Below are 23014 nucleotides of genomic sequence, written 5' to 3' on the forward strand. Positions count from 1 at the left end.
CGCTGCTGACCCTTGGATAGTAATAGTGCCAATCACAAAGTCTTAATTACCTTTTTGTTTGTTTTATATTGGAATTTTTTATTCATTACTAAGGTAGAGATTTTGATGGTAGCTGTTGGGGTAACAAATTTGGGCCATCCGTTTTGCTTTTTCTTTCTTTCTTGGTAGTTGAGTTTTTCATAAGAACTTGAGCCAGGTTTGTAGATTCAGATTATTTTACATGTAAACAAGTTTAGCAGTATTTGCATAGAGACTTGTTCCCATCAGTCCAAAGGACCTAAGAATCCTCACCCTCCTCCCTTGCCCCCTTTTCATGAAGGTCATCCAAGTGTCTTCAACTCACTTTCAGCACTCTGTGCCCTTAACTGACCCTGGTTTTGTGGTCATCGAGGAAAGCTTTGTTTAGCATTTGCCAACCATAGGCAGGCAACCTGTTAATTTTAAGGCTGTCATTGAGCACATACTTACCTTTGGGTGTGTCCCATGCCAGGCATTGTGGGGAAGACAGAGTACCCCTGATACCACCATGTGAGCTCTGTGAGTGCAGGGATAGTCTTGGTTTCGTTCACCGTAAATCTGTTACCTAACGCAGTGCCTGGCAAGCAGTAGGTACTCAGTAAATACTTGTTGGATCAATAAATAGAACATGCACTCAGATAATAAACAGTCCTTTTGTGGACCAAGCCTAATAGCTATTTGGAAATTAGCAACCACCGCCACACCACACAATACTAGTTAAGCATTTGTCTGATCACAACTGAAGCCACAATAGAAGTTTATTACGCAGAGAGAGGCGGACAGCTTTTTTTTTTTTAAATGTCATTTTCTTTTCTTTTAGAAGACTTTATTTATTCATGAGAGACACACAGAGAGAGGCAGAGACACAGGCAGAGGGAGAAGCAGGCTCCACGCAGGGAGTCTGACGTGGGACTCGATCCCAGTCTCCAGGATCAGGCCCTGGGCCGAAGGCAGGCACTAAACTGCTGAGCCACCCAGGGATCCCAGAGGAAGACAGCTTTAGTCAGAGAAAGGTTCACAGAAGAAGTGGCACTTGACTGTGTCTCGAAGAGTATTTAGGGTAAACAAGGAAATGACAGGGCAGGCATTCTAGGTGAGAAAAACATTATAAATGAAGACTTGGGAGATTAACAATGACTTTTTCCTTCATGGTGCCAGTTTTTTAAATTACATGCTAAACTTACATATTTTAAAAAATAGACTCAGCATCTGTGTGACATGAAACTCATTATAAAATATAGTAATTGCTGAATAGAAGACCTCTAGAAGGTGACCTCAATTCCCCTTTCACAGAAATAACCCATGAAAGTATTCAAAAACTGTATTTCGATGATAGCTGCCTGATGCCAGAAACCAGACTCAAAACCATCCAATATTCATTGTGAATTTACTCCCTTCCGGACTGTCTTTTAAAAGAAGTTCCGTTAGAATGCAACACAGGCAGGGGTGGGAAAGCCAGAAAAACAGGACACTAGTGCCGTTCAGGTGCAGTGCAGGCATGATTCAGGTGTAGGGTAGACACCACGGGAAAATCGGGAACTGGCTAGTGTGTTACCGTGATTCACTGTGTACTGGTGGTGCCCATTCTCTCCATATAGGGAAATAATAAGGCGCATGCCATGTAATTATGGTCTGCTCCCTCTTGTTCTCTCTTCCTGCCTCCCACTACCAGTGCCTACTTATCCATTGACTAGACTGGGAAACAAATATAAAAATAACCCAAATCTGCACATCCCATTTCTTACTGTCTTGTAGTTTATCTTTCATGGCTGAAGGCATCCTGCTCTGGAGAATGAAATGTTGATTAGGTAAATCAAAGCCCTTTCTGGACCTTAGATTCTGGGGTTGTGGGTTTTGTGTTAAGGACAAGCAAGAGTGATAGATTAATGGTAAGAGAGAGAGAGAGATTTTTTTTTTTCTTAAAGATTTATGTACTTATGAGAGACACACAGAGAGAGGCAGAGACACAGGCAGAAGGAGAAGCAGGCTCCATGCAGGGAGCCCGATGTGGGACTTGATCCCAGGACCCCGGGATCACGCTCTGGGCCAAAGGCAGATGCTCAACCGCTGAGCCACCCAGGCGTCCCTAGGAGAGAGAGTTTTATGGTAGAAGTATGTGAAGTGGACAGACAGCTACAGCCCCTTCTCCACCTCTCACGCACCCTACCGCTGTGTCGAGTGACTAGGTTCTAGGAGTGCCACCTACCTGATGCCCTGGTTAGACGATGCTTACAGTGAGTCAGGGAACTCTTCTGGAAAAAGAGGTATCTCAATGGTTAGATCCGGTCCTTTAGGAGAAAATGAGTAGCTAGATCCAAAGCTGTCGTTTCCACAGATGGTATCTTATGTAATCCCTGCAACAGAACAGTCATATCAATTATAGAAAAAGAAAGAAGTACAAAGTGGTTAAATAACTGAATCAATCACACATTTTTAAATGATGAAGTTGGAATGTGTTTCCTTTTTGTCTAATTTCAGCATGGCTCTGCTCATAATCTCATAAGGATAAATACAGTCAGAAACCTAAGAACACTTACAAAGGCAACAAACTGATAAACTGCCAAACATATTTGTTCAGGGAAATACTTAAGTTCAGTAACCTAATGGGAGAGCTCAGATTCAAGATGTAAACTGATGAGCTGTGTCAGCAACCCAAGACCCTCCCTATAGATTGTGCTTCTGAAACAGTCCCTTCCACTCTTTCTCCTTTCTGGAGAGATGAATGAATAATCTGTCCCTAACTCGGCGGTTCAGGTTCATTTCTCAGTACCTGCTGTTTTCTATACCGAGTGACAAGTGCCACCTGCCGGCCAAACGGTGAAACATTTTCATTTTCATCCTGTTGCTCTTGACTGCTCAGCTACTAAGTAGCCTATTATCTGGATAATTGTTATTCTGTTTTTTTCAATAAACCTAAACAGTACTTTTAAAACCATAGAGTAGAGATAAAAAAAATCAATTTCTCTGAATTTAAGGAGCTTTCCAGTCCTCAAATTTGCCCTACCTTTTATTATATGGCAAGGACGACTGCATCACAATCATGCACAGGGGGATATAGTTTTAGGTACATCTCGTTCAGGGGGTTTTGGTACCACTTTAAATACACTTGATGCCTTTAGTCATTATAAAACATCATAACTTGATTCCCTGAATAAAGCCTACTCTACTCACTTATACATAAGTAATGTTAATGGGCATATATTTGGATAATCCCTGCTTGTGCAATGTGTGCTGTATCACTTATGTATCCTATAGGGCTTTCTGGGTTCATCTTTTCTGAGTAATAACTTCTTATCCTAGAGAGAGTCTAGGCTCTCTCTAATCTGACACTATTTTCCTTTCTGGCAATACCATTGACCTTTGAACAACATGGGTTTGAACTGCGTGGGTCCATTTGTGCAGATTTTTTTCCCGAGAAATAGGATACGGTATTGTAAATGTATTTTCTCTTACTTACGATTTGATCAATAACATTTTCTTTTCTCCAGCTTACTTTATTGTAAAAATGCTGTATATAATACATCTAATATACAAAGTACATGTTAATTTGACTTCAGACTCAGTAAGGCTTCCAATCAATAACAGGCTATTAGTGGTTCAGTTTTGGGGGGAGTCAAAAACTGTATACAGACTTTCAGTTCTGCAGGTGTTGGTGTCCCAACCCCCCTGTGTTGTTCCAAAGTCATCTGTAGTTTCCTCCCCTCTATGGGATCTCCCCTAGCCATGCCCTAGTCCTTAGCTATGCTCTCCATTTCCATTCCTTCCATATTGTCTGGAGTGGCCACTGTTTCTTTTTCTCTTCCTTAAGATCTAAAAATAATGTCATTCTTGCATGAGGTTTTTTCTCATTTCCTCCCTGTAAAAATGTCTTCTTTCCAGTTCTCTTTGTCCTTAATGGGTCTTCCTTAGAACATGTTTTATTTTCTACCTGGTGTAATAATTACTCATGTGTCTCTTCTGTCTCCTCTTAGGCTGTAAACTTTTATTTTTAAAAATTTTAAAAAAGATTTTATTTATTTGAGAGAAAGAGCGCACAAACAAGGGGTGGGGCAGAGGGAGAGGAAGAAGCAGAATCCCCACTGAGCAGGGAGCCTGATGCGGAGCTTGATCCCAGGACCTGGGATCATGACTTGAGCCGAAGGCAGACACTTAACTGACTGAGCCACCCAGGTGCCTTAAACTATAAACTTTTAGAAACAAGGGACCATTTTTATTCATCTCTCCATCCTCCAAAACCTATGCCTGGACCTTTCACATACTAAGTACTTACCAAACAATGAATGAAGGATTGAAGGAATAATTTGATTTATGCAGAACTCTTCACAAATAGGTCCAAGGCCAAGTATTTTTCATTCGACCAAATTGATTGACTCTGCAAAGGTTAGACTTAACTCTTTCTGCATATATTATTGGATACCAAAGTGTTCTTACACTTGGTCAAAATAAGGTGTGGCATTTGGATGGGAGTTATAGAGACTGTATTTGGATTTCGTTTGCCATGATCATGGTCTTGGCATCAAGCGCAGAGCCTGTGTAAAATGTCATGCTTGTTGAAAAGGAATTCCAGCAATAGCATTCTGTTCTTTTGCAGTGCTTCCGTGGACACAAAAAAATGAAATAGTGTAATCTGACAATTCCCACACTGGTTGTTTTAGCATTAAATGTAGAGCAAAGAAGGCTTCCTGAACTTTTAGCTATGTTTTTCAAATTGAAATGGCACATCTGAATACAACTTTGTAATGAAGAGTATGAATGCATTTTCCCATTTAGAATTTAATCTTTTAAATGTGTCACTATTGCGTAGGATGCTGAGATTTCAAATCTGTATAACCACAGAGACAGATGCCTTAGAAAATATATTTATTCATCAAGAGTACTTTTCAGCCTTCTTACATAAACTGCCATGGTTTAAAATTTATGATACCCAAAGACCCTTGTCTAACAAGAAGCTATTATAGTCACTGTAGTTGAGATATTTTACTTTATTACTCTTGGTACAAAGATCTCATTTCTCTGTGGTGATGCATTGTTTTTCCAAAAGGAATAATGCATAATACACTCACACTTGCGGGCCCTGTGCTCACAGCATAGCAAATGAGATATTAAGTGAGTTGCTTCTGTCAGAGTAGTTTAGCAGTTCGTTGAGAATGGATATCATGTGTTCTTTTTCTCGTGTACTTCCCATCACCACACCTGGCTCAGCGTTGGGCACAGTAGATGGCTACCAGAAGATACTCACTTCCCTAACTGGAGTTGCTTGTCCAGATTATTTTCTAACTCATCCTTTTCCTGAGGCGCAGATGTCACGCTTCCCGACAGGACAGCACTGTGGCTTACTGAACAAACTGGGGCAGTGCCAGTAGTTAGAGGCACATCAAAACAGCCAGAACAGGACACTGCAGGGAGCAGTGTGGTGTGAGGAGCCCAGGACACCCCCTGTTCCTGGCTTCACAGATTACTCCTTTCTGCCCTGGAGTTTGGGATCAAGAAATTTCATCCATTGTTGTCTGCTCCTGGGTCTCCCAAACAGGACCCAAATGTGGCTGCTGGGGGCCCATAGGAATGTGATTCCAAAGGGAACTCCTCCTTCTTCCAAGAAGAGAAGTAGCTTCTCCAGGGGCAGGCGGTCTTGCCACATTACCTCCCTCGCTCTGCATGGCAGTCAGCCATTCCTGTCCACATCCACAGAGACGGAGAGCGTAGAAGTTCAGGTGTTTTCTGAAATGATTTTCACTGGAGGGAATACTAATTTGGGTTTTGAAGCAAGTACACCTATTGGATCTCTGCCCTATAAAAATTCTGTGGGTGCCTGAACCTCATGTACAACCAGTTTTCATTAGTGTACATGCTCTTGGGGGACAATCAGAGGCTGCCTGGTGCCCCAGAAGCACTGTGGGGCCTGTTTCCTGATGGCTGAGAGTAAGGTGCAGACATCTGGCTTCCTTCCAAAGCAGGCTACTCACCAGTCCCTTCTAAAGGAACCCTGTGCACCTGAGCTTGTGCCCCTTAGCACCAGCACCCCTGTGTCTCCCCCTTCTAAGCTTGGATCCCATTTCTCATCGTGTTAGACCTCACCTCCCCTCTTACTCAGGACCCAGCCTCACATTTTCAGTTCAGGTTAAGGAACTGTACTTCATGATTGTTCTGATTTTGAAGTCAAACCTCATGTCTTGTGCCTCCTGATTTAATAGTTAACCCTTTGCCACCTGATCATATTCTTACTTTGAATTTGGTCCCTTCCTCTATCCTGACTCCTGTAGGCTTGAGTGAAGTTCAAGCGTAACCTCTATTTTCCACCTTGTCCTCGATCAGCGAGTGCTGATTCCCCCACCCCCTAACTCAGGCTTGCTCTCCCACACCCAGCCTTGGAATGAAACAGGGTGGTCTCTTGACACACTTGGGGGCTCTAATGCAGACACAGAGGGTTAACTGTTATTTGACCATGACCTTTTCCTTCTAATGATCTAGAATCATCCTTCCTCTATTCAGAGAATCCTCAAGGAGGTCTTCTAGTCAAGACCACTAGTAATAATTCCTGGCATTTGAAAATAACAAAGTATTATTTAAAATGTTTCTGAACAAGGGAAGATCTAGTTTTTCTGGACCTTGAAGCTTGTACAGTTTTGCAGCACTCCCCCAAGAAAAAAAGAAACTGTAAAATATATAAATATGAAGTTGGGGAACAGAGCCTTGGAAGGGGCCTATGTTGGGGAGGGGTCTTGAAGCCAAAGCTTCATTTGCTCTTTGGTTTATCTGCCACTTGTTTCTGCATATATTGTGCCATTTGATCTCTACAGGAATTTTTTTAGTAAAAGATAACTGCATTTTTAAAAAAAAATTCCAATTCACTTCTCCTCTCCAATTTCTTCCCCAAGATTTCCATAATCATGGATATTTTGGTGAATTAAAAAACTACCCTGAATGATTAACTGTACATATTACATAGATGAGGAATTTATTTTTTTTTTCTTTTTCAAATTTTCATTTAAAAAAAAAACAAATTTTCATTTAAATTCTAGTTAGTTAACATACAATGCAATATTGGTTTCTGGAGTAGAATTCAGTGATTCATCATTTCTTTTTTTTTTTTTTTTAAGATTTTATTTATTCATGAGAGACACACACACACACACACAGAGAGAGAGAGAGAGAGAGAGAGGCAGAGAAACAGGCAGAGGGAGATGCGGGCTCCACGCAGGGAGCCCGATGTGGGACTCGATCCCAGCTCTCCAGGATCACACCCTGGGCTGAAGGCGGCGCTAAGCCACTGAGCCACTGGGGGCTGCCCTGATTCATCATTTCTATACAACACCCAGTTCTCATCCAAACAGGTGCCCTCCTTAATACCCGTCATACATCTGGTCCATCCCTCCATTCGCCCTCCCTTCCATCAACTGTCAATTTGTTCTTTATAGTTAAGAGTCTCTTATGGTTTGTTTACCTCTCATAGATGAGGAGTCTAAAGGAGAAGGATGAATGAAAGGATTAAATGACAGTAGTGCTTAGAATGTGTCCCTGTTAGAGGTGCTATAAGCATACTGACTCACAACCTATGAAAGTCCTATGATTTTTATAATTTCTCATTCATAGAAGAGGAAATTGAGGCACAGAGAAATAGCTGCCAAGAATGGAGTTAAGAAACTGGATAACTGTGATTTCTTCTGACACAGTCAGGCTCCAGGCTCCTCAGTCTGTTATTAAGCCATGCGCCTCTCTTTACTTAAGTCACATAAGCAAGAGGGGAATACAAATAAACTTAAAATATGAGATTGATTATTTCACAGCTATTTGAACTACTCTGATATCTTTCCATTTAGATTGATAGGTCTTTAGTGTGGGAGAAATTAATAGCTAGCAGCAATCACAATTTTTCTTTTTGAGGAGCTCTGTCTCTATTAGGCAGATATTGGAGGACAGTGATCTCTTTGGAAGGCGGTACAGAGGGAGGATGCTTAGGGGTTCTTTAAAGATGGTGGAGGGAGCTGAATGGTGGGCAGCACTGGCTGGTGTCAGGCCCTTAACTTCAGGTCCCAGCTCTTGTTCCTAAGCAGCAGACCTCACGCCTGTCTCAGGTCTCTAGTCCTTGATCTTAGTATCTCCTACCCCAACAAAAAGAAAGGGGTTAAAGGTGCATGGGTGGCTCAGTTGGTTGAGTGTCCAACTCTTGATTTCTGCTCTGGTCGTGATCTCAGGATTATAAGATCGAGCCCCATGTCAGGCAGTGTGCTGAGCGTGGGGCCCACTTGGGATGCTCTCCCACTCTCTGTCTCTCTCATAAATAAGTAAATAAATAAATAGAGTTTAAACTGGATGTTTTTAAAGACTCATTGAAATTTTAGAGCCTGTGAATATTGCCCATCTTTGTTACAAGCTGTTAAGTTTTAAATATCTATATTTGTTTATTTTATTCTGAATATAAACATGAAGTTTCTGGAGCAAAGAAAATTATTATTTAATTATAGCAAATAATTGTGCTGACTTGCATTTGCTCTAATTTGTATCTTGGAGGCAGTGGATGAGATGAGTCAGATCTGATGTTCTACATATACCAGAGTTTGTACTACTGGTAAAGAACTCCAAGAAAAAGAAAAAAAAAAGGAATCTGGGTGTTTATATAGGAGGGGACACCCACCTTCTGTTCCCCTCCATACACTCGTATCTCTTTGCTATTTGGGAGGGGTCCTGGAATCTTACTCTTACCCTTTGGAATAAGGAAAACTTTTGGAGGAACTGGTAACGTTTTTCGTTAAGGTTAACTTCATGTAGTACATTTATGTGTGCCGATTTATTTTAGTTCACTAACTATATGTTATCCCTGTTTCCACAGAAGGTATTTCAATAGATGAAACTAAAATACCCTACTTTTTGTCTTAATGGTTTAGAAAACCTTTTTTGCAAATCTTACTTTTATAGTGTTTTGTTTTAGTCTTTTCCCTTTAATTCTGCTGGGTTATTAAATTAAGTGTGCAAGTATTTTTGTATCTATTATGATGTGGTTATTGCACTAAGTCCACTTTTTAAAATACTTCTATTATTATTATTATTTAAGATTTTATTTATTCATGACAGACACAAAGAGAGAGGCAGAGACATGGGCAGACACCACAGGCAGAGGGGAAGCAGGATCCCCTTGGGGAGCCTGATGTGAGACTCAATCCCAGGGCCCTGGGATCACTACCTTAGCCAAAGGCAGATGCTCAACCACTGAGCCACCCAGATGTCTCAAAGGATATGATTCTTAACAATGGCAATCTAGTTTTGCTTTTTCTAAAGAAGAATAGGACCATCAGCTGAGGTGAGAGGCAAGCTTTATGTTCAGGGCATAATGAAGCTTTGGAACAATCTTTGTCAGGAGGGACAGAACTAAGGATAGTAAAAGAATAAGTCCAGAGAAGATGAGAACTGTGCCTTTTTTTGTGGTGTGGGTTCAAAAGTTATGCAAATTTTAGCAGCCTGAAATTTCCGAGCAGACAGGGAAAGTGATTAGTGATCTGACTGATTTAAGGCTGGAGTTTATCTTCCTGGGTGTAGCAGAGCATAGCTGAAATGATGACTTGTTTTTCTCAGGCAGGATGGGGAATGGAAGGAAAACCAAGAGGGGATGTGATAAATTGAGAGAAAAGAGAAGAACTGAAGGAGAATAAAAATTTCAGTAGCTATCAAGAGCATTTATAATCCTCAGATAATTAGAAGAACCATAAATGATAAGGAAGTAAAAGGGTTTCAGAGCTGGAGAATGTTTAAGAGATGGAAAGATTGGTCTAAGTTCACTTGAGCAACTCCTGGAGTTACAAGGTGGAGGAAAGCATGTGATGAAATTAAGGAAAAAGAGGAAAAGTACTCAGTTAAAATAATTGGATCCAGTATTATTAAGGATATGCTATACCTTTACTGTAAATATAGTGAAATTATTCATACTGTAGTGAAATTTTCTGGGTATAGAATCATGCAGGGAAAGATACTCAGTGTTGCTATCATTGAATGCCTTGTCCCCTAATTACTGCTATGTTCTTCTAATTACTAGTGAATTTTGCCTTTATCTGGAGGCATTATTACAGGCATCTGGAACTCATTTCAGTGTCTGGTATTGGCTCCTGTATTGCCTTAAAATGTTTTATTGGCCACCACTTTTGATGTTTTTCTGTTCAAAATGTAGCTGAGACATTTTAATTTTTGCTGTGTTTTTCCATAATATCTGAAGTTCATCTATAGAAACACAACTCTGAAATTAGTTATAGAAGAGGAAAGTTTATGTAATTTATAAAAGTTTTTATTTACCCACAATTCTAATTTAGTGATATGATTAGTATAGATCAAAAGTCATTACAATAAAACTAACAAAAGTCATTATCTTTAAGCCAGTATCAAAAATGAGACAACCCTAATCAGAGAACTGTATCAAATATGGTTCCTAGGCTAGGCTCAATCCATTTTGCTGTATCAGGAACAAAGCTCATCCCAGGGTGTTACAAACTTTGGAAGAGAGTATATACTAGCACTTCATATAAAGCATCTCAAAGATGTGATAATGCCCAACATGACTGGAGAAGTAGTCACATTATGCATGCAGAATAGGCATGTGGCAGTGTTTCAACTGTATGGAATAGATGAACCATAAGCACTGGGAGCATCTATTTATTGTTTCAATCATCAATTATCAATGTTTTATTGAGCACCCATAAAGTGCTAAACATTGTATTAGGTATTACAGATAAAAGATGGGTTTGCAAGTTTACAATTTATTGAGACAGACACACCTGTTACCATGTCGTGTGATACATACCATCATAAAGAGACGAAAAAGTGTTATAAGAAGAGACTTCTGGTATAAATGTGGCTAGACAGACATAGCATTTCCCATTCTTTTTCTGGAAGTCTTCTTTGAGCAACATGGAAAACAGAAAACAAAAATGTGAACTCAAATTTCAGTCATACTAGGAGATATATACTAAAATATTGCTCAGGGTTGTTGCTCAAAGCTGTCAAGATAATGCAGGAACTCCACAGGAGGTAGGGGAAAGAAATGGAAGAAAGAGCCCAACAATAGCACATCTAAGGAATTAATACAAATACACTTAGTGAAGAAGGGTACTTCTGGGGATGGAAAAGAGATAGCCACTGTCTGCTATAGCCAGAAGGCAACAGGAGCCCTCCTGGACCTACTCTGGTTCACAGAAGGAGATGTGGACTGCACATGAAAGTATTCAACAAGTCGTATTTGCCGAGGGGTGTGTGTGTGTGTGTGTGTGTGTGTGTGTGTGTGTGTGTGTGTAGAGATGAGAAGAAAATAAGTGACTTGTGGAGTTAAAAAAAATAACTCGTCTAGAATCTTATCCTCTCTTCCTATAGAAAACTCTAGCAAAGAGCTAGTCCTAGAACACCTAACTCATATATGTTTAAGAAATGAACTAGTATAGCAGCTAAAAAAATAAAAAGATACCATACAAAAAGAAAAAAAAAGATTTCAGTAAAATATAAACAAGATATCATTCCATAAGAAGAAAAGGAAAAGAATCCAGTAAGATATAAATGACATGACAAAAAAGAAGCAACTACATCAATTTCTGATAAAAACATCAAATTTGGAGCAGAAGAAAACTGACTTAGTGTGATAAAGGGCAATCTATAAAAAACTTACAGCCAGAACTGTACTTATAGTGAGAGACTAAATTCTCTTAAGATGAATTAAGCAAGAAGGTTTGCTCTTACCACTCCAATTCAGCATTCATTGTACAGGAAGTTCTAGACAGTGCAAGAAAGAAAGAAAAAGAAATAAAGGACATTCAGATTGTCAACAGAGGTAAACTTTTTCTTTTTAGTTGTGACGGTCTATGTAGGAAATCAGATGGAATCTATAAAGAAGTTACTAAAACTGGTGAGGTGAGCTTAGCAAGGTTGCAGAGTACAAAATTGGTATGTAAAAATCAACTATTTCTACATACTAGCACAAACAATTGAAAGTTAAAATTAAAAAAATATTATTTCCGGGCAGCCCGGGTGGCTCAGCAGTTTAGTGCCCCCTTCAGCCCAGGGCCGGATCCTGGAGACCCGGGATCTAGTCCCATGTCAGGCTCCCTGCATGGAGCCTGCTTCTCCCTCTGCCTGCGTCTCTGCCTCTCTCTCTCTCTGTCTCTCATGAATAAATAAATAAAATTTAAAAAAAAAGATATCAAGACCTGTACACTAGAAACTATAAAACATTGCTTAAAAAATTACATGAAACAAATGAGAGATAACCTATGTTCATGGGTTTGCAGATTCAATATTATTAAGATGTCAGTTCTCCCTAACTGGTCTATAGACTTAACTCAATCTCAATCAAAAGTCAAGCAAGATTTTTTTTTTTTTTGGTAGAAATTGCCAACAATCTAAAATTCATGTGGAGTGCCAACAGCAGTCAAAATAACATTGAAATAGAACAGTTGGTGGACTCTCACTACCTAATGTCAAGACTTATTATAAACCTACAGTAATCAAGACAGTGTGGTATTGACGTAAAAAGAGACATAGAGAGCAGTGGAATAGAGTCCATAAATAGACTCACACGTATATGTTCAGTTGTTTTTCAGTAAAGGGACCAATACATTTTAATGGGAGAAAGAATAACCTTTCAACAAATGATACCAAAATACTTGGATAGCCATATGTCCCCCAAAATAGTGAACTTTGACTTTTACCTCAGTACTGAAATTATCTTGAAACCTTAAATGTAAAAGCTAAAACTATAAACCTTTTAGAATAAAATATAGGAAACCATTTTAGTGACCAAAGGCTTACAAAGATTTTTAAAATATGATACAAAATCTCCAACTCTAAAAAAATGACACATTGTATTTCTTTAAAAAAAAACTTTTGCTTCTCAAAAGTACATGATTAAGAACTTGAAAAGACAAGCCAATGACTGGAAGAAAATATTTATAAAACAGTACCTGATACTAGACTTGTACCTAGAACATGTAAAGTACTTTAAAAACTCAGTAAAGAGACAACATAATTTAAAAATAGGCAGATATTTGAAACAGACACTTCACTAAGCAAATACACATATAAACATAAGCATATGTCTACATAAAAACTTGTATGCCCATATTAGTTCTGTTTGGAATAGCCAAAACCTGAAAGTCACCCAAATTACCATTAATGAATGAAAAGACAAATTATGGTCTCTTCAGTGGAATACTACTCATCAACAGAAAGGAATGAACTGTTGATCCACATAGCAACATGGATTAATTTCAAAATAATTCTTCCTACTGAAAGAAACCAGAAAAAAAAAATCATACTATATGATACCACTTAATCGAAAATTCTAGAAAATGAAGATAATCTATACTAAGAGAAAGATCAGAGGATAGGAAGGGGTGTAGAGAGGGATTGCAAAGGAGCACAAGGAAACTTTGGAGCATGATCAGTATGTTTATTATCTTGATTATTATGATGACTATATACATATGTCACATCTTACCAAATTGTACACTTGAGTTGTGCGCAATGAAGTGTATGTCAGTTATGGCTCAATACAGCTGGAAATGTAAAAAAGGAAAATGTTGCCGCAGTTCAGAAGAAAATTTTACATATACATTTAGAAACAAGTTTTTACTTAGTAAAAAAAAAATAAGTTGTTGGTGGTGGTGTTTTTTGTTTTTTGTTTTTTATGAAGGAAGACCTCAAAGAAGAAATATAGGAACTTAGGAAGAGATGTTGAAACAGCAAGAGACAATGGAAATGAAACATGATTTGGTGAACTCAAAGAAGAAATAGAAAATATAAATAGAAAAAATAAATCATACAGTTGGAAAGAATACAAAGGCAGGGGTTAAAAGCAATAGGGATAGAGCAGGGGTCAGCAAGCTATTACCCATTGACTAGATCTAGTCTGCTACCTATTCATGTATGGCCCTTAAGATAAAAATGATTTTTGCATTATTGGATGATTGAAAAAAGGAGAATATGCAACAGAGATTGTATATGGTCTATAAAGTCTAAAATATTTGCTATCTAGCCCTTCACAGAAAAAGTTTTCTATCCCCTGCTATGGAGGATAAATGTGAAAAAGCAAATAAAATGAATAGAAATTAGGAAGGACTTCCTTATAATTACAAGGAAAATGACAATAGAAGGAGATTGAGTATTTGCATAACTGGAATACTCTTTAAAGAAAAAGAAGGGGGATCCCTGGGTGGCGCAGCGGTTTGGCGCCTGCCTTTGGCCCAGGGCGCGATCCTGGAGACCCCGGATCGAATCCCACATCAGGCTCCCAGTGCATGGAGCCTGCTTCTTCCTCCGCCTGTGTCTCTGCCTCTCTCTCTCTCTCTCTGTAACTATCATAAATAAATAAAAATTAAAAAAAAAAGAAGGGAAGAACACATTTTTGAAAATATAAATCAGGAACACTTTTGATTAAAAACAAACAAAAAACCTTGAAGCTACATATTTGAAACAGTATGCTGCATGGTAGGGTAAACTATCTAAGAATAGTCAGCAATAAGACATATCCTGGAAAAGTTATTCAGCTGTACAGAAAAAGATAAAATGTTTTGATGAGTACGCATAAAGATCAAATCACTTAAAGAGACAAATTCAGATTCGCTTCAGATTTTCTATGATTTTTCAGCTCAGGTGACAGTGAAGTAAGAACTCCCAAGATTTTGAAGTATAAACCAATAATTTTATATTAGCTATACCATCTTTCAAATAAAAGCCTACAAACAGTTTTGAAAAATAGGAAAAAACTCAGGAATCCCTTTTTGAGGAAAACAAGTAAAAAGCAATTTTCAGCCAGGCCTCCCCTGATGTCCTTTATTGCTCTTCCATCTACTTTTTATTTATTTCTTTTTTAAAAAAGATTTTATTAATTTATTCACGAGAGACAGAAAGAGAAGCAGAGACACAGGCAGAGGGAGAAGCAGGCTCCATGCAGGAAGTCCAATGTGGGACTCGATGCCAGATTCCGGGATCAGGACATGAGCCAAAGACAGATGCTCAACTGCTGAGCCATCTAGACATCCCTAAGAATAAGTTTTATAAAATTAACATTATAATGGTAGTCTGTAGGGAGAAAAATCCCTTCATAATATCAGAAGTACCCACATAAATCAAAAGAAAATGGACTGTATCATTAAAAACTTAAAAGAAATTATAAAAGCAAAATAAAATGACAACTATACCACCCATATATATGGTATCGTTAAATACAAATGGCCTAAATCTAGCTTGATAAAGGACAAAGAACTTCACAAAGGACAAAGATTGCATCACAAAGCAAAGCTCAATTCTGTGCTATGTGCAAGACACCCATCTTAAATGGCAATGCAGAGAAATTGAAAATGTTATTTCAAATAAATGTACAAAAGTAAAATAGAGGTCCAGCCTACTATTGGTTTGGAATTCAAGGGAAAAAACACATTAAATGTCCAAAGAAGGGCATTAAGTTAAAGTTTTCAATTTATAATGAAGATATATCAATTACAAATCTCTCATATCAGCTAATATAGTGTTGAGTTTCATAAAGCAAAAACCTACAAATGATGCATGGAGAAAGAGTCAATCATTGCTAGTAATAGGAAACTTTATTGGCCTTCAGGCTAGGAATATCTAAATAATCAGTAATATATAATAATAATGTATATATGATTGATATATACTCTGTACTCTCAAAATAGGCAATGTACTTCTTATCAGTGCTCTTGAAATATTCACAAGGATGACTGTACACTGAGCCACCAAAAAGCCTGGTGGGGACAATGTGTCTATCAAAATTACAAATGCATAAACCTTTTGATCCAGAAATTGCACTTTTAGAAATTGATCATATATACATACTTATACAAATATAAAATTATCTATTTACAAAATTACCTATTTTATATGTCATTACAAAATACTTTGTAGAGTAAAATATTGAGAAGGCCTAAATGTTTAGAAAAAGGTCTGGTTAAACCAATTTTTGTGCATTAGAATATGATGAACCTGTAAAGAAAAGTTTTTTAAGTACTAATAAAGATCTTTAGGATGTATCTTTACTGAAAAAGTAAGATGCAGACTGCATATACAGTATACTACCATTTTTCCCTACCTGAAAAAAAGTGAGGAAAACTTACTTATATATACTTCTGTATGAAGTATAAACAAATTTCTGGAAAGATAAAAATAGTGGATTGTGAACTGGACAAATGAAATGGAGCAGTAAGGAGACTTTAAAAAAAATAATACTTTTAAATATGTATGTTTCATATGAATTTATTATATGCATAAACATCTAAAAAGAAATAATGCCAATTTGAATGCCTTTAATGTCTTTTTGTTGCCTGATTGCTGAGGCTAGGACTTCTAATACTATGTTGAATAGCAGTGGTGAGAGTGGACATCCCTGTCTTGTTCCTGACCTTAGGGGAAAGGCTCCCAGTGTTTCCTCATTGAGAATGATATTTGCTGTGAGCTTTTTGTAGATGGCTTTTAAGATGCTGAGGAATGTTCCCTCTATCCCTACACTCTGAAGAGTTTTGATCAGGAATGGATGCTGTATTTGTCAAATGCTTTCTCTGCCTCTATTGAGAGAATCATATGGTTCTTGTTTTTTCCCTTGTTTATATGATCTATCACATTGATTGTTTTATGAGTATTGAACAAGGCTTGCATCCCAGGGATAAATCCCACTTGGTCCTGGTGAATAATCTTCTTAAAGCACTGTTGGATCCTACTGGCTAGTATCTTGTTGAGAATTTTTCCATCTGTGTTCATCAGGGATATTGGTCTATAATTCTCCTTTTTGGTGGGGTCTTTGTCTGGTTTTGGAATTAAGGTGATGCTGGCCTCATAGAACGAGTTTGGAAGTATTCCATCTCTTTCTATCTCTTCAAACAGCTTTAGTAGAATAGGTATGGTTTCTTCTTTAAACGTTTGATAGAATTCCCCTGGGAAGCATCTGGCCCTGGACTTTTGTGTCTTGGGAGGTTTTTGATGACTGCTTCAATGTCCTCCCTGATTATTGGCCTGTTCAGGTTTTCTATTTCTTCCTGTTCCGGTTTTGGTAGTTTGTGGTTTTCCAGAAATGTGTCCATTTCTTCTAGATTGCCTAATTTATTGGCATATAGCTACTCATAATATGTTTTTAAAATTCAAATTGGCAAAGAAGAAGTCAAACTCCCCCTCTTTGCAGATGACATGATACATAGAAAACCCAAAAGACTCCACACCAAGATTGCTAGAACTCATACAGCAATTCGACAATGTGGCAGGTTCAAAAATCAATGCCCAGAAATCAGTGGCATTTCTATACACTAACAATGAGACAGAAGAAAGAGAAATTAAGGAGTCAATCCCATTTACAACTGCCCCCAAAAGCATAAGATACCTAGGAATAAACCTAACCAAAGAGGTAAAGGATCTATACTCTAAAAACTACAGAACATTTCTGAAAGATATTGAGGAAGACACAAAGAGATGGAAAAATATTCCATGCTCATGGATTAGAAGAATTAATATTGTGAAAATGTCTATGCTACCCAGGGCAATTTACACATTTAATGCAATCCCTATCAAAATACCATGGACTTTATTCAGAGAGTTGGACAAATCATCTTAAGATTTGTGTAGAATCAGAAAAGACCCCGAATAGTCAGGGGAATATTGAAAAAGAAAACCACACTGGGTGTTTTTCTGTATGTTGGTAAATTGAACACCAATAAAAATTAATTAAAAAAAAAAAAAAGAAAAAAGAAAAAACCAGAGCTGGGGGCATCACAATGCCAGATTTCAGGTTGTACTACAAAGCTGTGGTCATCAAGACAGTGTGGTACTGGCACAAAAACAGACACATAGATCAATGGAACAGAATAGAGAACCCAGAAGTGGCCCCTGAACTTTATGGTCAACGAATATTCGACAAAGCAGGAAAGTCTATCCACTGGAAAAAAAGACAGTCTCTTCAATAAATGGTGCTGGGAAAATTGGACATCCACATGCAGAAGAATGAAACTAGACCACTCTCTAACACTAGACACAAAGATCAAAATGGATGAAAGATCTAAATGTGAGACAAGAATCCATCAAAATCCTAGAGGAGAACACAGGCAACACCCTTTTTGAACTTGGCCACAGCAACTTCTTGCAAGATACATCCATGAAGGCAAGAGAAACAAAAGCAAAAATGAATTATTGGGACTTCATCAAGATAAGAAGCTTCTGCACAGAAAAAGAAACAGTCCACAAAACTCAAAGACAACCTACAGAATGGGAGAAGATATTTGCAAATGACCTATCAGATAAAGGGCTAGTTTCCAAGATCTATAAAGAACTTATTAAAATCAACAGCTAAGAAACAAACAATCCAATCATGAAATGGGCAAAAGACATGAACAGAAATCTCACAGAGGAAGACATAGATATGGCCAACAAGCACATGAGAAAATGCTCCGCATCACTGGCCATCGGGGAAATACAAATCAAAACCACGATGAGATCCCACTTCACACCAGTGAGAATGGGGAGAATTAACAAGACAGGAAACAACAAATGTTGGAGAGGATGTGGAGAAAGGCGAACCCTCTTGCACTGTTGGTGGGAATGGGAACTGGTGCAGCCACTCTGGAAAACCGTGTGGAGGTTCCTCAAAAAGTTAAAAATAAATCTGCCCTATAACCCGGCAATTGCACTGCTGGGGATTTACCCCAAAGATACAGATGCAGTGAAATGACGGGGCACCTGCACCCTGATGTTTATAGCAGCAATGTCCACACTAGCCAAACTGTGGAAGGAGCCTCGGTGTCCATCAAAAGATGATGAATAAAGAAGATGTGCTCTATGTATACAATGGAATATTCCTCAGCCATTAGAAGCGACAAATACCCACGATTTGCTTCGACATGGCTGGAACTGGAGGGTATTATGCTGAGTGAAATAAGTCAATCAGAAAAGGGCAAACATTATATGGTCTCATTCATTTGGGGAATATAAAAATTAGTGAAAGGGAAAGGAGAGAAAATGAGTGAAAATATCAGTGAGGGTGAAAAAACATGAGAGACACCTAAATCTGGGAAATGACCAAGGGGTAGTGGAAAGGGAGATAGGCGGAGGGTTGGGGTGAGTGGGTGATGGGCACTGAGCGGGGCACTTGGCAGGATGAGCACTGGGTGTTATGCTAAATGTTGTCCAATAAAAAACAAAACAAAAAGAAATAATGCTATGAGTTTATAGAAGATAAAGCAATGAATTCTTTGGAGGATCAGGAGAAGTGAACTAGAAGCAAGAAAAACAAGATGATAGAAAATAGTTCAATCAAGAGATGATAAAAAGCTTTAAACAATTTGATGACTTGAGGCTAGTATAAAATTTTAGTCTTCAAAGATTGAAGTGGAAAAATCCGTAAAGTTCCTCAGTGATTAGGTGGAGAGGATTGAGAGTAACGATGGCCCAAAGATAACCTAGCTTAGCCATGATGTCTGGGTGTTTGGTGATGTCGCTAATCAGGAGAGGAAATGCACCAGGAAGTACCGGTTGAGGGTGATGTGGTATAGAAGTAAAATAATTCCATTTTGGAAGGGTTGTCTTGAAAGATACCTGCAGTTTATGGAATGTTCCAAGAGGCATTTGGGTCTCAGGACAGAGAAAAAGGGACCATTTCAAAATCCGTGCAGGCCATCCACATCAGAAAAGTTTTCAGCAGAGAGCAGAACCAACCTTTAATCAGTCAGGACTCCCAGTTTTGAGGGGGAAGGATACTTAGAAGAGGAAAGTAAATTTTAATGTCCTAGAGAATCTGGCCATTGAGCTGGTTACCACACTGGTGTTTGTGGCACAGTAAACATTAATGGATGTACTACCATAAAGGAGGTCCAAGCAGACCCCTAACTTGGGTCATATCCCAAGGGGAGTGGACCTGAGCCTGGGTGCAGGTCCTGTATTATTCTCCATCTTCTCTCTGTTTCATTAACATCCCGTCATTTTAACATGACCATCATCATCGCAAAATACTAGTTTTAAAGGTTTTTTTTTTTTTTCAGGGAGAGCAAATGCTTCCTCTCACTCTAGATGTGCCTCTAAGTACAAGCAGCATCCAGTTATTAGGGACACAATCAAAGGCAGTCTACCCTCAAAAGTCCCTTGAAGCTCCGGCCCCGAGCTCTGAACTAGACAGAGCTATTGCTGCAGGTCAGGATTCATTCCAGATGCTGGGACCTGCAAGCAGGGAACAAAGGGTCTCCAGAGAAAAGAGACAGGGGCTGTGGAGACATATTTGATACAGTCATGCCCTGAAATTGCTCATGAGATATCTGGTCTGTGATGCTTTGACAAACCATTGCATTCTCTTAGGTTACCCAGTTGCCACTAATCACAACACTGTTGCAGCTTATCTAAACTAAAAGGGACCCCTTAAATTATCAGGCAGGATGTGCAATCTTGACACTCCTTTAATAAATGAAGATTATTGAATTATTGTAATATTCCAGTTGAAAGGTCTTTTTACTTACATTCGTCTAATGATTTTTTTTCTATAAAAGCCTGTTTGTACCAACAAGTAGGATCACTGAGTTCACTACTACCTGCCAAACTTCAACATCTAAGGTGAATAATTAAAGTAGGATTTAGCCATTTGTGTCATGTTTCCCATATGAAGGGTAAGATTTTATCAAGGGCCAAGTGTCACCATCATTAATGAGGTTCAGAGAGTGAAGCACTAATACATATTTTTAACTATTATTTTTTGGTTTTATTAGAGTGATACATGTTTAATAGGAAAAACTTACAGAATAAAGTAAATAAGAGATACATAAGAGAATTTAAATCTCCCATTATCTTACTGTCTGGAGTTGATGACCATTTTAGATATTTTAATGTATTTTCCATATTTTCTATGGTTTATATATGTGTCTGTGTAAGTATGTAATCATATATATAGAGAGAGACATTGACTAATTCAGTCTATGGATATGTATTTGCCTAGAAATATGTTGTCTATGTAATTCCCACATTGTTTCTTTGTGTTTCCCAAATGTCCAATTACATTATATTCTTCTAATGTCTGTTATCTGAAGTTTACATTTTAGAGAGAATATTTTTGAACCTGTAGGGCTTTTCAGTTATACCAATCACACACAAACGTGTATGAGCACACGTGGAAAACTCTGCAACTTTAGTTATTCATACTTCGTAACAGGCAGATGATAGGATTGGTAAATCCCAGCCAGCCCTGAGCTAGATTACTGACATGCTTGCACCAGGGAACCAAAGGCAAGTAAACCTCTGCTGGGAGGAAGTCAGGAAGCACACTGTGTTCTCCATCCGTAAGTCTTCTGCATCCTCAGAATCAGAAGATTTCTTGGCTGAGGCCAGCTCTACGGAATTGAATTCTGAATGAGCCATCACAATGATATACTCTTGCTAAAGCCCATCTTCTACAGCTCTGCTTTTTAAAGTGTTTTTAAAGTGTTTATGAGTAATAAGTATCACCCAATACCATCAGGTTTTGAGGGAAATTATAATTAATTATAAATAAGGTGGCTACCAAATAATGAAAGCATGATCTTTATTATTTAAGGAAAGTACGAAAACACAGAAATTCAGGCCTTGGGGTGATGACTTGAATGAAGAGTCTCTTGAATCCTTTGAGCTTTCTGTCAGCCACAGAGGCAGGAAGACAAACACAGAAGGTTTGGACTCTGATGTGGAGTATGTTTTGGACACTAAAATGAAGAAGTCTACACAGAAGAAAGTGAAGCCTCAACAAAGACATCCAGCAGCCCTGCCGGAAAACACCCGACTAGCCCAGAGGTCCCAGGTATTTGTTTTTCTTTTCTTATCCACAGATGTATAGTAATTAATTTATTCTAGAAATAGCATTAGGTAAAGTTTTGCTTCATTGTCATGTTTTTAAGGCACTCTAATTATAGCATACATGCATATTGTCTCTCAGTTTCCAGGACAAGGTCCCAATTTCTTTCTTTTTCTTAATTAATTTTTAAATTTTATTTACATTCAATTTGCCAACATATAGTATAACACCCAGTGCTCATCCCATCAAGTGCCCTCCTTAGTGCCTTTCACCCAGTTACCCCATCTCCCCACCCACCTCCCCTTCTGCAACCCTTTGTTCGTTTCCCAGAGTTAGGAGTTGCTCATGGTTTGTCTTCCTCTCAGATTTTTTTTTTTGCCACTCAGTTTCCCCTCCTTCCCTTATGGTCCCTTTCACTATTTCTTATATTCTTCCACATATGAGTGAAACCATATGATGATTGTCCTTCTTCAGTTGACTTACTTCACTCAGCATAATAAGGTCCAAATTTCTATTTTTTCTTCTTTGTTCTCTTTTGGAGGAAATGTCAGATGTCTCATATCAGCACATCAGCACAGTATGTTATGCTCAGCCAAATGAAGGGCCCCAAAGAGTGCCTGCATGGGAAGAGGATTTAAAATCTGTGTTTAGATTCATAGAGAGTAAGACTGTAATCTTGAGGATTCTGCATTCAGTGCTTTAGAGCAAAAATGCTGAGCCAAATTTTATAATAGGTAGTTCACCCAGTAGTCAAGGTTCTGGAAAAATGGGATATAAACTCGATAATACATTTAAGTGGTAAGACTGATTTTAACAAATGTACCACCCCACAAATTCCAAATGAATTTGTTTCACCTTCATTCTGACAATATTATTCTTATTTAATTCCTTTTTGAGAACTTGTTCTCAGATTTAGCTTATAATAATAAGAATACCTATGATTGAATGGTCATTTACCTTGTGCCAGATTCAGCTGGAGGTTGTAACGGACAATATCTCACTGCCATTTAAAATTTTTTATAAGGAAAAATGCATTGTCTAGTTTATCTGCCTTGTTTAGCAAATTTGATTTCTAATGCCTTCTTACTATATCCCAAAACTAAATTTACCTTTAAAGGGTAGAGATGAGTTACCAGAGAAAATATTCAAATGCATTGCCATAGGCTCTGAAAGCAGTAAACTAATTTGATCAACAAATATCTACTGAACTTTGCCTTGTGTAGAGAT

General features: G+C 38.2%; 1 protein-coding gene across 1 annotated transcript in view; it reads left to right on the top strand.

The window, feature by feature from the left end:
- Positions 1 to 23014, top strand: part of MORC1 (MORC family CW-type zinc finger 1) — a 162059-nt gene that overhangs the window by 95572 nt on the left and 43473 nt on the right. Inside the window, exons 18-21 of the mRNA XM_041748544.1 lie at positions 17916 to 17938; positions 20548 to 20580; positions 21554 to 21799; positions 22353 to 22449. Coding sequence (XP_041604478.1) covers positions 17916 to 17938; positions 20548 to 20580; positions 21554 to 21799; positions 22353 to 22449 — 399 coding nt within the window. The remainder of the gene's footprint in view (positions 1 to 17915; positions 17939 to 20547; positions 20581 to 21553; positions 21800 to 22352; positions 22450 to 23014) is intronic.

Source organism: Vulpes lagopus, chromosome 1 (genome assembly GCF_018345385.1).
Source record: "Vulpes lagopus strain Blue_001 chromosome 1, ASM1834538v1, whole genome shotgun sequence".
Lineage (NCBI taxonomy): Eukaryota > Metazoa > Chordata > Mammalia > Carnivora > Canidae > Vulpes > Vulpes lagopus.